This window comes from Myotis brandtii, unplaced genomic scaffold (genome assembly GCF_000412655.1).
Source record: "Myotis brandtii unplaced genomic scaffold, ASM41265v1 scaffold708, whole genome shotgun sequence".
Taxonomy (NCBI): domain Eukaryota; kingdom Metazoa; phylum Chordata; class Mammalia; order Chiroptera; family Vespertilionidae; genus Myotis; species Myotis brandtii.
The window spans coordinates 579184-596800 of record NW_005370777.1 but is presented as its reverse complement, the minus strand read 5'-3'; the positions used below and the strand labels follow the sequence as shown (position 1 = coordinate 596800).

The window sequence follows — 17617 nt, the reverse complement described above, 5'->3', positions numbered from 1 at the left end:
GACAAAAAATAGGCAGACATTTTTTAAAAACACACATACAAAAACAGAGATTTGGTCCATGGACCTAGCAGTAGTTTGCTGACCCCTTTTAGACCAATGATCTCGAGGGCCAGTGTCAGAATGAACAGACGACTGTGTAGTAAGAGAGAGTACAGCACTCAGGACCTGTGCGTAAGAAATGTAACCTCCTTTTGTATAATTAGACTTAATTCAATTTCAAGCCCTGGTGAAAACTTCATTTCATTCAATTCAGGATCATTCTAACCACCCACCCCCCCAAAATCACTTTTCTGGGGTTTTGTCTAAGATCTAGGATTATGTAGCTGTGTGGAGGGACTAGGCGCTGGGCGGGGAGAGTCTCGCTCTGTGCTGTTAACACAGTCTGGCTTCTGTTGGGGCTGTTCTAACTGGTCTTCAGTCACCAGTGGGAAAGCTCTCTAAGGCTCCACCCCTCCTTCCTGTCTGGCCCGTCTGCTTCCCTGGAGTGGGTTCCTGATGCTGCCCCAGGGGTGTGCAGGAATGCCTGGCTGCCCACAGAACCCACAGAACCCACCTGCCTCTATGCCATGCTGGGTGCAGGGACTCCCCGAGGGCCTCCCGATGCTCCCCAGGAAAGGACACGGATTTCCTCTCCCTAGGATTCCCGAATGACGTGGAGTTTATATAATCTTTCCTCGCACCCATCCCAGGACTCAGTCTGGGCAGGAGAGTGAGAGGCACAGAGCTCAGGGCCTTCTCAGATACTCAAACATGGTTCAGCTCTTTTCCTCTTTGATTGTCTGCCTCTCCCAACTCGGGCAAGTTTAGTGTCTGGGATCTTGAAGCTTAGTTGTTGGCGACTGAAAGCCAAAGGTTAAGGCTCCTTTGTGCTTTGCATATGTTCTCTTGAGAAAACAAATGAAAATTGTCCTCGCTTAGTGAACGGGGAGGAGGTGCTCAGAACAGGGCAACACAGGAGTGAAAGAATCAGTGCCCCCTGCCAGGCAGCTTAACGGCTGAGCCAACCTTGCCTTCCTATCCCCCACCCCTTGAATATCTGCACTATGAGATGCAAAATGAATTTCACTCCAGGACTTCTCACCAAAGGGAGCAAGGGAGCGTGGACTGTGGGGTTTGGAAGGCACGCATTGAATCTAGGCTCTGTACTTCTGGACCTAGTAAGTAAGGTACTTCATATGTCAATCAGTGTTCAGTGAAATAAAACAGGAAGCCAAGTTTTTAGGAGAAAGGAATTAATACAGGAGAGGTTGGAAGGGCAGAGGAGGCCTCACAGTGAAGCCCCCAAGGTTATGTCTCTTCAAGTGCATTTCCTGGTGACAGTCCTGCTTCCTTCAGGGGCTTGGCCTGAGTTCCTTACTCCTCAAAATATCTTTCTCGGGTTTCACAACTCTTGGTCCCCAGGAACTCCCCCTGCTCTCTACTCCCTTCCAACTGCAGAAGATAAGCTGAGAAACTACCCCTATTTCCAGCGAGTGGCATCAACATGAGGAAACAGGGATGTGTGTGTGGTGGTGCAAGGTAGCTAGAAATATACATATGGGGACATGATGGTGTTTTAGGACATTTCAGCAAGACTGGCCTTATACAAAGCCTTATAGTTCCCAACGACCCATCCAGCTCACACATCTTCTCTGCCTCCTGCAGACTTTGTCTCTTATCCTCTATGTCAGTGGTCGGCAAACTCATTAGTCAACAGAGCCAAATATCAACAGTACAATGATTGAAATTTCTTTTGAGAGCCAAATTTTTTAAACTTAAACTATATAGGTAGGTACATTGTTATTAACTTAATTAGGGTACTCCTAAGGCTTAGGAAGAGCCACACTCAAGGGGCCAAAGAGCCGCATGTGGCTCGAGAGCTGTAGTTTGCTGACCACGGAGCTAGCCAATCCTTAATTTGCAAAATATTTACCTTCTCTGAGTCTCCAATCTGCAAAACGGAGATCATATCTATTTCACAGGGTCATTTTGAGGGTTAAGTTTTTATATGTGAGATCCTGGTCACTCTCTGCCTTAGGGCTTCACTGTAGGTGTGTCAGACCTGTCATACACACACACACACACACACACACACGCACACACGCACACACGAGAAAAAATTTTAAAACTTCAAAAGAAAACAAAGATCATGTTTAAACTTCCTGACTTCACTGGTCTCTATATCTGTTTCTATTAGAAATATTTTAATTTTTCCAAGTATTTTATTTCTTGTAGACATTTATGGCATCAATGAGAGAAATTTTGATTTTTTTTTAAAGTAACTGCAGAACACAAGCATATTGCACAGTGACAATGACTGCCATTTGCTCAGCAATAGATTAAATCTAGAGCTTTCTTTCCCCCTCAGTTATCAGTCATATATGCTAATGTTTGAATGAATTTTGCTTCAAACTTCAAACCTCAACTAACAAAACCGATCTGCAGCTGACTGGCAGTTTCAAATGGTCGCATTTTCAGATAGGTCACTGTCAGTCACATTCTTCTCAGGGAGAGAAGGGAGAATTCGTAAAAGGCATTGTGTGAGTAAATGGGTGACCTGTTGTCCTTTTGAACATTTTTAATAGAAGATGGCGAACCAGCATTAGACTTAGTTCTAAAGGTTTAGAAAAGATCCCAGAATTGTTGAAACCATTGTAGTGGGTAGAATAGATGCAGAGTGTTTTCAGTAGTTCTTTTGTTTATGGGTCAGGGCTGAAGTGTCTTGCCTCACATTTTATATGATTCTATAAAATTTAACAATGGTCCTAATGGTCTCTATAGATCAAAAGGTCTAAGAGTGTGATCCAAGGGGTGGTGTTTAAACTGTTTGACTGTATTGGAAGCCTTTTGTCATGTGTTATAAAAATCACCAAAAAAGTGGGATTCTGAAAGCAGTCAGCCCTGATTCCAACCCAGCTCATTTCTCTCCCAGCTGTTCCAAGTTACTTAACTTCTCTGGGCTTCAGATTCCTCACCTGCAAAATGAGGATGATAATAAAGATGACAAGAATGAGAGCGAGATGATGATGATGGCAGTGGCGGCAGTGGTGGTGATGGGGAGGAGGAGGAGGAGGGGGAGGAGGAGGCTTTATCTGGCGCCTTTAGATGCACTAACTCATTTAATCTTCAGGACAACCCTTTGAGGTAGGTATCTAGGGGTTGTCAGGAGTATCTTTGGTTTCCTAAGTTACAAGGTTAGATTACTGATTTTAGACCTTTCTCTTTTTTTAGTATAAGTTAATGTGTGTAAAGCAATTGACATGGTACTTGCCAATAGTAAACCCTCAATAAATGTCTGCTATTATTACTATTATTTTTGGGTTCTTGTAAAAAATAGATATTTTTTAAAACATCTATCTCTATATCTGGCACAATTGAGTGCTCAGTGAGCATTGGCTATTGTTAATCTTATTGATTAAATATTATTTTATCATTGTTATTTTTCTGTTTATCCAGCCTCCCTAATTTGGAGTATATACTGTCTTCAAAACTATGTCTCTTCTAGAAACTAATTAAGCCCTCAACTCCTGAGAGTTTGCCTAGCCAATGTAAATGGCTCTTAAAAATCATGCAAAGCCAAGCTCATGCAGAGCATCATTACCTCTCCCCTCATCCTCCCAAGTAGAGGTGAGGGTATCAGTGGATTTTCTCTGGGAAGGACAACTAGGTAGCATGAGGACAGGTATGGGGAAGGAAATGTTTTACTTTATATCCTTTTGTATCTGTTGATTTTTGAACCACAGAAAAGAATGAACTCTTCAAAAAATGGTAAGATTATTTTAATAGAGACAAACGATGTGAAGAATGCAAAAAAGACAATGGGAAAGAGATGAGTGGACCTCATAAAGGATACTACTATAGATAAAGTGGTGACACTTGAGCCGAAATAAAGGATGTGAGAGTTCTGTCTTTATTATTATTATTATTATTATTATTATTATTATCATCATCATCATTATTATTATTTACAGCTAATGACAATGCCTTTTATTCTGAGCTTGAATGGAAGATGATTTATTTCTTGGTCATCGAAAATTGTTAGACCAAATAATCAAGCCAACCTTTTAAAAAATTGTGAAAATTTATTATGCTCATTTACAGTGCTAAAATGAGGTAGATTGAATTTCTTTCCCAGTTCTGTGGTTGAGCTGATGAATAAATTGAGCTTTTTAAAAATTCTTATATGAAATATTTAAAAAACCATTATCCTGTAGGTCATGTCGGTCAACTTATCAACAGGATACTTTTCAATGGCTCAGGCTTTGAGCCTGCCCTTTCTATTAATAGGTGAGGGCAAAAGGAGAAACAGACTCAGAGCTGCCAGCCGGGCAAACTCCCACAAAGCACTTCCTAAATGACTCGAGAAAGAAGAGTGATCTCATTCATGGAAGAGCCTCTGAGATTCCCTGCTCACCTCTCTGAAGATGCTGTTTGGGTTTAGCAGCCTGCTTTTAGCGATCAGGATGGAGGACAAGATGTGCTGTTGGATAGCATGTTCTGGTCCTTGTCTTCTGGGCAAGGGGGACTTCTCATTCCTCCTGGCATTGCCTACCCTCTCTGGCTTCTAGTCATTGCTTGAGACTGCATGCAAATACTACTGCTACCCATGGTGTAGCACAGGAGTTGGCTGACTTTTTCTGTAAGGGGCCTGTATTCTAAGCTTTGTGAATATTAGGTCTCTCTCTCAACTATTTGACTCTACCGTTATAGTGCAAAAGCAGACATCATGAAAATGAATGGGCTTGGCTGTGATCTAATATACTTTATCTGTGGATACTGAAATGTGAATGTCATATAAGTTTTAAATATTACAAAATAGTCTTAAAAATTTTATTCAACCATTAAAAAATGTAATAGCCATTCCTGGGTTGTGGGCTGTACAACAATAGGTGTGTGTGTGCTAAGGGGAGGGGGGGGTGGGGAGGGGCTTGGCAAATTTGCCCTGCATAATTAGCCAACTCCTGGCTTAGCACAATTCTCCCTAAGAATGCCTTAGGGCTGTCTGAATCTCCTTGCATCTGAACTTGCACCTCCCCCATTGCTCCTACACCTGCATTTTTATGCACCTGTCAGTGGGCCACGGTTCTTCAGAAATTTACTGTTTTCTATCTTGCAGAGATTCACCAACATTTTTTGACACATTGATAGAGCTTCATTCGCACTCTTTTCTAAACTATGCTGTTTTAATGAACTTTTCTCTCATTTCGTGGCATATGTAAGTTTTCATGGTTTATTTTGGCAGAAGGGATTATAGGAGCTTGATAAATGTCCTTTGAGTACTAAGTTGCTTATAGATTTATCTAGTTATGCATGATATCAGGCAACTTACAAAAATAATTTAAAGTCAGTCCTTTTTAAGCCATTTAATTAAAAAATCAATAGAAATTGTAGTTGGCAAAACTAAGTGTTGGAGAAGTCAGGTAGACATTTTGTATGTGTGTGTGTGTGTGTGTGTGTGTGTGTGTGTGTGTGTGTGTGTCTAAGGCATTAAGGAAAGAAAAAAACCTTAAAGTTAATGACTAGCAGGGGGAACTCTCTGTGTTCCCACATGTTGCCAGTGGAAGTGGGGTTATTGCAACGTCACGAGAAAAGGAATTTTCTGAGATTCGCACGGGAGAACGAACGATATTTATTTGCATGGAATTAGACCCCAGTGTTTCCAAGGTGCCACTTCCCTCCGCCCCGCCAAGGAAAACGTCCCATTTTGCTTTCAGCAGAGCTAGGATTAAAGCCATTGCCCCGAGTTTCTGCCCCATGTCTGCACAGTACAATCCAGCATCATCAGGCTAGCTTAGTTTTGTTCCCAGTTGCAGTCCATCTGTCCTTGAGGCCCACATGGCTCTGGAGGGAATGCGGGCGAATGCAAGGAAGCAGGAGCCAAGCCAGAGGAACAGGAGAGCCACAAGAGAGGATTTGTCTGCGGGATTATGAATTCCCAAATTTTCGTGGAATTGCAGTGGCCCCACCCTCTCCAGCCAATTATCTTTGTTCCCAGGTTAGACTGACAGGCACCTTCCATATGCCACCCCTACTTCACTGAACATGAGTCCATCTCCCCTTTGTTGGAGCCTTTCCCCGGTGATTTGCTGGGAATGGACTGGTGGATCCCTGAGGTATCAATAGGAATGAAATAATTAACAATTTTCATCAACTGTATGTCAAAAGTTTGAGGATTTTCTCTTTCGTTTCTGAAAATAGCTCTTGCCAGATGGTCAGGAGTCTATTATCAAGTTTTTAAAATTTCAGAAAGAAGCTCAAGGAGAGAAGTGAGGTCCTAAAGATTAAGAAGTGTGTGATGGAAACCCTCTCTCTAGTTTGTACCTTTTTCAAGCTTCCTAACAGCGAGACAGAGGTGGGAAAGACAGCTGGGGCGCAGGAGGAAGAGTAGGATGTTTCTGAAGAAGTTTTGGAGAAAGGGAAGAAACTGTGGAGCACTTAACGTGCTGTGTGGAATTGGGGGAGATTCATGTCTAAAGACAATTTTTAAGAATGTAAACTCCTTACTAGGAAGGCAGCAGACTGTAGTGGTTAAGAGCACAGTTTGAAACCTACCCTGTTGGGAGTCACATCTGAGCTCTACCATTTACTATCTGTAGGGTCTTGATCGAATTACTTCATCTCCGTATAACTCAGACTCCTTATCTGTAAGAGGGAAATAATAATAGACTCTATATTATAGGATTGTTATGAATATTATATGCATCAGCATTTGCAAAATGTTTAGAACAGTGTCTGATACAAAATTAATCCTATGTAAGTGGATGGAGCAGGGGTGGGGGGGTGAGGGGACTTTTTACCCTCCGTTGTGCTGAGACAGATCCAAAGGCTAACTCTCCAGTGGTCGGCAAACTGCGGCTCGCAAGCTACATGCGGCTCTTTGGCCCCTTGAGTGTGGCTCTTCCACAAAATACTGACTTCTGCGCATGGGCCACGAAGTTAAGTTTCAATCGCACTGTACGTGCGCGCCTGCACGTGGTATTTTGTGGAAGACCAACACTCAAGGGGCCAAAGAGCCGCATGTGGCTCGAGAGCCACGGTTTGCCGACCACGGGTAAGCCATAAAGCTCACTAGTTGCTCGGCTTTGTGTTTGTTGCTGTTTCCAAAACATGGAGACCCTTAAAGTTTTAAACAACCATAGTTTCCAAGCAATGGGTAGCCCACGGTCAGTTACTGAAGTCTGGCTTGTGTGTGTGTGTGTTTGTGTGCCTACGTGTGTGCACATGCACACATATGTGTATGAGTTGAGAGTAGGGTGTGATATGTGGGTTCCATGCGTATAAAGAAGCAGAAAAGCAGAATGTGCAATATTCAGCAGATTTGAGGGATCCATGTTACCATCCTAAAGCTGTCTTCCTGCCAGCCCCATCGTGCAATGCCAGCCCTGTCTATTCATCTTTTGTTACCACGGGGCCTCTGTTCCTCAGTGAATTTCCTTTCCATTCATTTTCAAATGACTTCTCTGATATGGGCATTGCTGAATATGCACAAGATAGAATCAGAGGTATGGGTATGGATAGATTTGCATAAGTATAAATATAGTATATGTACTTTTATTTAAGTGATATAGTGATAATAGAATATTGCTACCTCAGAGTGAAAGCTAATCAATTCAGCTATTGAGATGATAATGATTTTCTGAGTTAATATCAGAGTGAAAAACCTGCAGATTTTTTCTAGCCGCCGTTCCTTTGACTCATCTTGGAGTAAGAGTTTTATTTCTGTTAACTATTGAGCTATCAGTATCTGACCATATTAAATGGGATTGTTCTTGACAGGAGCTGAAGATTAATAGAAAGATTGACTCAGGTGGGCTAAGGTGGTCATTGAGTTTAATGATCTGGAATCAGGAAAATAATATTTTTTGCCTATAGTCTCTTTTTAAATGCATACTTTGATATTTGCACTTCCAGTATCAACTTTGATCTGAAGCACAGACTTTTTTTATACTCTCCATGGTTGAATTTGACATTTAGGAAAATAGTAACATCTTTTCACTGCAAGTTTTGCCAACTGACAAATTCACAAGCAAGACTAGTACGCCTTTAGCCTTGACATCTCTCACTTTTCCTTCAGCCTCTGGTTTCATATTGAGGTAGTTACCAAGCTCTGATTGTTCCTCTATCACCGCCCCCCACATCAAGTCCAGGCCTGATCACCTCTTGGCTGGTCACAGTCTCCTGGCTCTAGTCTCCCTGCTCCACCTTTCTTCCCAACATGCACGTTAGGTCATACCCTCCCCTGCCAAACCCAAAACCCTGTAATGGTTTCTCTTTCTCAACAATAAAGACTCAACCTCAAGACTTAGCTCAACACTCACTTCTGAGTCTGACCTCTTCCTCCAGAACCGGCCATTCCCCCTGCCTCCTCTGCCCCAGCACAGCCCAGGAAGGCTCAGTTTTACTTGTTTGATTCTTTGCATGGCTTTGCCCTCAGCCAGTCTGTAGACGCTAAGAGGGCAGGGATGACTTGCCTACCTTTGTACCACTAGCACCTAGAGCAGTGATGGCGAACCTTTTGAGCTCGGCATGACAGCATTTTGAAAAACCCTAACTTAACTCTGGTGCCGTGTCACATATAGAAATTTTTTGATATTTACAACCATAGTAAAACAAAGACTTATATTTTTGATATTTATTTTATATATTTAAATGCCATTTAACAAAGAAAAATCAACCAAAAAAATGAGTTCGCGTGTCACCTGACACGCGTGTCATAGGTTCGCCATCACTGACCTAGAGTAAGTACGCCTGGTCCATAATTGATCCCTAATGAAGATATAATGAACATAATTTATCTTAAAAAATGAACTAAGGTTTTTTCCTTGGAAAGGCTGTCAGTGAAACATGTCTTTATTTTTGAGAGATGCATTAAAAACAGCAGCTTTCTGGGTGATGCAGTGCAGTTGAAAGCACTTTGCCAACAGTGCACGCAAGGATTACCTGGCAGCTGTTGCTCTCCAGGGTCCAGGAGAAAATTCTTGGGCATCTCCGTCCTAATGTGTTTTTCTGAGTAGATGGTATTAGGAGTCTTTTCACTCCTTTCTGTGTTTCTGCCACAGGTTTCTTCAGGAGAAGCATCACCAAAAATGCCGTGTACAAGTGTAAAAACGGAGGCAACTGTGTGATGGACATGTACATGCGAAGAAAGTGCCAGGAGTGCCGACTAAGGAAATGCAAAGAGATGGGAATGTTGGCTGAATGTATGTATAGAGGTATTCGCATCAAGCAATTAAATTCCACTAACTATCTCTTAAGAAGGCAGATGCCAGGTAACTCATCTAATTAGAATGGTACTTCACACGTTGAAGAAGGGACTTACTAAGCCATCTAAGTTCTTGAAAAGGATCATGAACCACTGAATTGTCCAAACTGTCAGCGAAAGAGCATTCTATTCACCTGAAAAAAAAAACAAACAGCTGTGTTTTGTTGTTCATTGAGACATGGAGCGAAGTGGCATTATTTTAATAAGTTACAAAGAATGACAGTCTAAAAGTTTCCTCCACATTCAATTTAATATCTTTTTTAATTTTTTGTTTAATTAACATAAAAATTCACAGTTGTGGGGAAAATTAAGAATAAGGTATAACTGCCACGGACTTGTCTAAATAGAGTTTTTTATCAAGTCGTTTTATTAAGAATCCTTTTCTTTTTTTTGGTTGCAGCTCTGAACCAATTTGTATAGATTTACACAGGAAATTAACTCCCCCAAGTTTTAATATCATTTGGTCCTTCAATCTGATAAGGAAAAAAGACAGTGTATTAACTGCTGGCTTTGTGAGAAACCGTAATCTTCATCAACATTTGGAATGCATGCTAGGATATAACATATTCATTTTTCATTCTGCAAATTCTCCAGACCGCTCAGATTCTGAGATAGGTCCTGTTCCCCTCCGAACACAAGGAGACAAACAGATGTCACCAAGGGGATGATCACAGTCAGGGAGGGAATGCCACACGAAAGAAAAGCCTTTGGAAGGCGATTCCAGTGCTATTATTCCCAAACCATACAGGCGACTGGGATGGACCCAGGCAGATAATGCACGCAGGAGGCAGAAAATAGGTCAGTGTAAATAATCCCACGCCGGGAGGATGAAAGTTTTATGGTGGCCGATCACAATCTCCTCTCAGCATGTATGAAACAGGAGACTGCAGGAGGGGCTGCTGCCGGAACCCAATCCTGCCATGGAAACATTTGCTTCGATACCAGGCAGTTCATGTGGCTCATCACTTAAACATGAACTTGTCCCAACTGGGGCTCTGGGGACGTTTTTCATGACGCCACCTATAATAGAAGAGGCTATAATATTATTTATGCACATGGACTTGACCAGTAACAGGTGCAAAGCTTTCATGTGATCCTATAAACCGAATTCCCTGGACAAAGAAAATCCTGGGATTTCATTTCCTTCACATTGAGAGAATGAGGAAGTTAAATAGGAATGTGGAAGATAATATAGCTCTGTTTAGTGTAAATTAATGATGACAGTATGTGATTATTCAAAAGAAAATGTCTAGGTCCCCTTGAGTTATTTTCATCTTTAACTATGTTCTCAATCATTTATACAATTCTGAAAATGAACAGGATTGGAATTTTTTTTCCTAAAGGATCTTGACATTTGTTTGATTCAACATGATTACTTATGTGCTCAATGTGAAATTGAATACATGCCTTATGGTGCAGTTATAATATTAATATTATGTCTTGAAACAATAACTTTCAAAGTTCCCTAGGACAGGAATAGGGAGTGTCATTCTTCATTGTATTGATCAAATACCTTGCATTTGTACAATGCTTTGCATTACATCCTTTATATAAAGCTAAGTTTAAAAAATGACATAACATTTAATATACACAAAACCATGCAAGGTAGATATTATTCCTATTTTACAAATAAAGAAGCTGAGACTCACAGAGGATACATTTCCTATTCAAGGCCAAGTCTCGTGACCACACACCCATCAGTACTTTCTGTGGTTGGTTAGGTCTCTGTGTTTATTTTTTTCAGGCTTGTTAACTGAAATTCAGTGTAAATCCAAACGACTGAGAAAAAACGTGAAGCAGCATGCAGATCAGACCGTTCATGAAGACAGCGAAGGGCGTGACCTGCGACAAGTGACCTCGACCACTAAGTCATGCAGGGTAATAACACGCCACGGTGTCTGCCAAAGCCAGCGCCGCTGAGCTGCTAGGCATGTCGTGGTCTGGCTGGGAGGCTTTCATGTTAGAACCACAGCCATGAGCAGAATTTCACTTCAGCTGGGCATTGAGTGGGTTTCTTTTGTTTCCTTTTTTTTTCTTTAAAAAAAATCTTTATTGTTGAAAGTATTTCATAGGTCCCCCCCATTAACCTCTTCTAGCCCACTCCCGCTCCCCCCACTCCAAGACCCGCACCCCCCCGCATTGTCTGTGTCCACGGGTGAATGAGTTTCTTTTTAATCACGATAATAATACATCCTTTTGTGTAAAAGTCAGATAGTAGGAGTGTATAAAATAAAAAAAGGGAAAATTTTCCCTGGCTCCATTTCATTCCTACTACCCAGATGTTGCCAGTAGAAATGGTTTGGTGGATAAAAGGGATTTTTTCAAACTGAGTTTTGATGACCATTTTTCCCAGCCAGTGAGAAGGGAGGTTCAGACTGGGAAGGGTGTGGACTCGATAGAGGCTGTGAGTCAGTCTTTTTTTTTTTAAATCCTCACCTGAGGATATTTTTTCCATTGAGAGAAAGGAAAGGAGAGGGGGGGGGGGGGGGGGGGGAGAGAGAGAGAGAGAGAGAGAGAGAGAGAGAGAGAGATCAAGGTGAGAGAGACATATCGATTGCTTGCCTCCCACTCTTACCCCCACTGGGGCCGACGATTGAACCTGCAACCAAGGTATGTGCCCTTGGTCGGGAATGAAACCCAAGACCCTTTTCATTTATGGGCCAATGCTCTAATCACTGAGTAAACTGGCCAGGGCATGAGCCAGTCTTTATCTATGGGTAAAACAGGGTGAATGCACATCTCTGCACCAATAGAGAAAAGCTCTTCTCCTGAGGTCACAGATCACTCAATAAAATCCTTTGAGCAACTTGGGACAAATAGAGGAATGGCATCTTGTCTGATTAGCTAAACATACTGATAATGCACAGGGCACTTAAAGGAATTTTAATTTGCCATTAGCTGAAAAACCAAGAATCCATTTTTTGTTCAAATCATGCCCTTCTTAATATTTACTACACTACTGACAAAAAAAAATCATCCACATTTAGTTTTTCAGATATATTATTTTATATTTATCACAGGAAAAGTATTTGATATGGAAGTATTATTTTGCCATAGTGCTTCATCTTTGGTATAAGGAAACAAAGAACTGGCACAATTATTCACCCTCTTCCAAAGACGCTAGTAAGGGAGAAAGAGATGTCTGGGGGTGGGATTGTCCAGATGGAGGACTCTCTACTTTAGGGGTCAGCAGTTTTTTTCTGTAAAGTGCCAAATATTTTAGGCTTTGGCCACACGGTCTCCATCTCAACTACCCAACATTGAGTAGCATTGGTGATACATGAATAAATGAGTATGATTATCTTCCAGTGGATTTACAAAACCAGGTGGATTCGGTCCATGAGCCCCAGTGTGTCAGCCCCTGCCCTAAATAAATACCCTCAAATGGGGTCTCTGTGTTACATGGGGGAACTTTTCCTTAGTTATGGCCAAACCTTGAACTTCCACTGAACTTCTCTATGAATGGGTTCAATAAGCTTCATATCCAGATTATTATTTATTCCTAAGAAATACATGAAAGAAATAGTTCCTTTTCCCCTATTTTACAGAGGAAAATGAATACCTTGAGACAAATTTAGTGTAATAGGATATGGCTTGCCCAAGGGCTCCGAAAAAGTGATGACACAATCAGAGCATACAGTTCCTGCTATATTTGTGGCTTTCCCCAGCAATTTCTGATATTTAGTTTACTCCAGATGAGTGTGAGAGAATGCCTCATAGCCACCCTCCCTAACATCTTTTATTTTTTTGCCAGTGTAGGAGAAAACTGAACTCACCCTGGATCAACAGAATCTTCTACATTATATTATGGATTCATATAGCAAACAGAGGATGCCTCAGGAAATCACAAATAAAATTGTACGTACACTATCTGAAAATGCATGGGCTTAAACTTAATGTTTTCAGGGGCGTTTGCTATGTTTGAGGTGGAATTAATATATAAACATGTTACTTTGAAATGATTAGAGCCAAGAATTTGTTATACATTTAAGCTTTTAGCAGCATTAAATAACTAATGAGAAAGAAGCCTCATATCCGTCTTGGTAATAATAATTGCTCTCCAGGATCTGAAAAGTATGAACTGGGTTTTTAAATGTTATTGTCTAGGTTCTTTAGCCTAATGATTTTATATTGTTTTATCCTTTTATCTACTTATTAATCATTTGCTTTTTTCTTAAAATTCAGTTAAAAGAAGAATTCAGTGCAGAAGAAAATTTTCTCATTTTAACTGAAATGGCTACCAGTCATGTACAGATTCTTGTAGAATTCACAAAAAAGCTACCAGGTATCTACATGTAGTTACTTCTCTGCTACATTGTGTGATATTCTTGTGATATTAAGAGAGGCAAGTCTGTTTGTTGCAAAAGGAGAATTATCTCACATCTGATTTTATATGGCTGCTACAGACATAAAACATTTGCCCTAACCAGTTTGGCTCAGTGGATAGAGCGTCGGCCTGCGGACTGAAAGGTCCCAGGTTCGATTCCGGTCAAGGGCATTTACCTTGGTTGCAGGCACATCCCCAGCAGAAGGTGTGAAGGAGGCAGCTGATCAATGTTTCTCTCTCATCGATGCTTCTAACTCTCTATCCCTCTCCCTTCCTCTCTGTAAAAATATCAATAAAATATATTTAAAAAATGTTAGTGCCAGATAGGATATTTAAAATCACTGATGTTAATTCTTCCAAATGGATAAATTAAGAAATTGTGGCTTTGCTAAGTTGTGATTCATCCATTTATTCATTTAATAATGTTTGTTGATACCTACTCTATCCTAAGTACCTAGCTATTACCTACTAGGAGAGTGATTAAAGGGTATAATTAAAAAAATGTATGCAAAGTGCTGTTTGAACAAAAAGGAAGTAATTGCTGATTATATTTGAAAAAGACAAGAAGGCTTCTGAGAGAGTCATATTTGCATTGAATCTAAAACAAAAAGGAGCTTTCAGGTAACATTAAGGAGAAGGGTCATTTGAAATCAAGAAATCTGCTTGTGAAAATATAATGAGGCATGAGTAAGAATCAAATTATTAGAGAAGGAAGAGAAAATTCACTGTGGCTGTAGCATAATGTCTGTGGCTCCTTGGTTAGACATAAAGTAAGCTGGTACCACACCAGTTAGGGCTTAACTAAGGGTTTTAATTCTCATCCCCTGGGTGATAAAGACTTCTTGGTGGCTTTTATAAAAAGAGGGAAATGATGAGATTTATGTTATAGAGATATAGCTTTATTAGTTTGTATTAGATGGATTTGAACAGGGAGGGACTGGAGGTAAGGAGGATCAGTTACTATGCTACTGCATTAGTCCAAGCAATAGGGCTTGAAATAAATAAATAGGGCAGTGGGAGAGATAATAGGAAACAAAATAAAGAGAGATTTAAAAATTGGTAGCACTTAATGAACAAGTGTCCGTCATGTGTGGGATGAGGGAGAGGGATTTATCCAGTCATTCTGATGGTGACAGTACAGGAAACTGGAATGCAAGCTTCTTATCTCCCAGAGTCCAATTCTTTTAGATACAATTTCAATGCAATCTAAGTCAATATGTTTAAGTTGTTTCATTGTTTTAAAAAATATATTAGCACATTAAAATCTCACGGTCTAGAACAGGGGTGGGCAAACTTTTTGACTTGAGGGCCACAATGGGTTCTTAAACTGGACCGGAGGGCCGGAACAAAAGCATGGATGGAGTGTTTGTGTGAACTAATATAAATTCAAAGTAAACATCATTACATAAAAGGGTATGGTCTTTTTTTTTTTTAGTTTTATTCATTTCAAACGGGCCGGATCCGGCCTGCGGGCCGTAGTTTGCCCACGGCTGGTCTAGAAGAATATAATAAATACCTTGTATAGCTGCATAACACAGTAATATTAAATTATAGAAGGTAACTTCTGACAGAAGATTTTAATTAAACATGTTAATTTGCCTTCTTTTGCCAGCATTATGCTATTATTTTATTAAATGTGTCAGAGATAAACATAAGCCTACATAAAACTCATAAAATGTAGGAAGAAGTTCTTGTTATCATGGAAACATTAATATTCTCTCATTTCTTTATTAACAAGGAAAAACAGAACTTAATTTGTTTTATGATAATTAAGCTGAAGGCAATCTTGATCAAAAACATGATTATTCAAGAGTTAGAAACTGTGGGAAGAGATACTGGAAAGGGAGAAATACGATGTTTTTTGTTGTTTATAGGAAAAGATTTTTCAGTTCAAATGGTCAGTTGATTTTTAACCAAGAAATATTGAGGACAAATAAAAATCTTAACTTATAATAAGGTAGCTTATCTGAAAGCAATGGCAATATCTTACACACCTCTTCAATCCTGTGCCTGGACTGGATCGTTAGGGAGAGAGTATAATTAATGTGTGTTTCATGAGCAAAGTAGAAGGAAAAAAATAAAAACACAGAAGGAAAGAAAAGACAACCCTCGAGAAAGAAAAAAATGTTTTAACAATAATTATAGAAATGACATGATTACAAATAGTAATAATAGGTATGCAGTACTAATAATGAAAGAGTGTTTTGTGAAGGACCGAGTTGAGGGATTCCATTCCACAGTTCACTGAGGCCTGTTCAGAGTGCTAGAGACCTGGCAAAGGAGCGCTTAGAGTCTCTGAAAGTGACACTACTTCTTTATCCTTAGTGTTACTCTCTTCTCCAAACTCCCATTGCTATTTAATACTTTCCTAGGCCACTTAGACCCTGAAGGCATTATCCTGATTTTATCTCTATTCGTCCACTTAGACCCTGAAGGCATTATCCTGATTTTATCTCTATTCGTGGTAGGTATGTGTGTGTGTGTGTGTGTGTGTGTGTGTGTGTGTGCACATGTGCACATGAGCTTTGTTTGTTTCCCATTCATTACTTTAGTCAGTCATTTTCCCCGCCCTGCATGGTGGAGGGCTGAGCTTAGAGAAGATACGAAACATGACCTTGATTGTTTGTTTGTTTGTTTTTTATTGGAAATGCTACACATTCTCCAGGTTGACTAAAGATCCATGAGTTGGCCAAATATTTCTTTAAACCTCTGGATACACGTAAATATTTTTCTGGCTTGTGGAAACTTCCATTCTGCGGAGTTGACCTCTGACACCAGATGTAACTAAAATAATGGCTCAAAGAGAATCTGCTTGCCTCTAACTTTTGAGGGTGGCTTCATCTGCATCGGCCTGTCTCTGCCATAACATATATATATGTTTGATGTGGATCCTCTTTTACCCAACTTGTTTATCAAATTCTAGTCAATGAAGATAAAAGTCAGCTTCTATTTGGGAGAGAACAATAGATACTTATGGACTTCACTATCCAATCTTAAAACAACTACAAAATAATTTTATGAGAATGTTTTATCAGTGGGGATGATGGTGAAGATGAATACTGTTTTATAGCATTCACGACTCCTTGATATTGATTTCATTATCACCTTCATGCAGGATTTCAGACATTGGACCATGAAGATCAGATTGCTTTGCTGAAAGGGTCTGCAGTTGAAGCTATGTTCCTCCGTTCAGCTGAGATTTTCAATAAGAAACTTCCAGCTGGGCATGCTGACCTATTGGAAGAGAGAATCCGAAAGAGTGGTATGTGACTTGCTTAATGATAAAAAGAGTTTGTTTCTGCAGCTAAGAATTTGTACATCCCATGAAGGCAGGGCTCTTGCTTGTCTTATGCAATGTCATATGCCCATTATGAGTAACATGGAGAATGACCCTATAAAGGTATGTGTTAAACAGATGGGATTTTTTTTAGTCTTGGTTAAAAAAATCCTTGTTGCAATAGCAAAATATGAACTCTTTTCACTTCACTTGAGATGAAGGGCCACGGGGGATTTTTAAAAATTTGGAAAATTAGTCTTGTAAAAAATATAGCGTAAAGGAACTGTGGTTATTCAGTCCAGAAAAAGATTCATTTATTCAAAGCTTCCAGGTCCGAATGCCTATGTATCAAACTACTAACCATCTTTATTCAAAGAAAAATAAGAAGAAATAAAAATAGCAACACATATATCACTTACTAGGTTTCAGTCACTGTTCTAATTACTTTACATATATGAGTCCATCAAATCCTTGAAAATAGCCTATGAAATAAGTATGTTATTATTCCCATTCTATAGATGAGAGAGCCATGTGTCTTAAACACTGCGCCGTACTGTCTCTCAAAAGGCAAATGAAATAATAGTTTGAGGAACTCGGTTTAACTTATTATGGAGCAATATTGTAACATGGAGGGTCAGCAACATCAAAATGTCTCAACAAAATAAAACAGAAACAGACTCATAGATACAGAGAACAGATGATGGTTGCCAAAGGGAAAGGAAATGGTGATGTAATAATAATAATAATAATAATAATAATAATAAAAAATAAC

General features: G+C 39.9%; 1 protein-coding gene across 5 annotated transcripts in view; it reads left to right on the top strand.

Annotated features, from left to right (window-relative positions):
* Window positions 1–17617, top strand: part of NR1H4 (nuclear receptor subfamily 1, group H, member 4) — a 59281-nt gene that overhangs the window by 24128 nt on the left and 17536 nt on the right. For 3 of the 5 annotated variants that reach the window (XM_014530057.1, XM_014530059.1, XM_005882343.2), the window contains 5 exons: window positions 9039–9191; window positions 10986–11119; window positions 13001–13099; window positions 13427–13526; window positions 16684–16830. In XM_014530057.1, the coding sequence (XP_014385543.1) occupies window positions 9039–9191; window positions 10986–11119; window positions 13001–13099; window positions 13427–13526; window positions 16684–16830 (633 nt within the window). The remainder of the gene's footprint in view (window positions 1–9038; window positions 9192–10985; window positions 11120–13000; window positions 13100–13426; window positions 13527–16683; window positions 16831–17617) is intronic. The other 2 variants (XM_014530058.1, XM_005882342.2) reach the window with 1 other exon arrangement.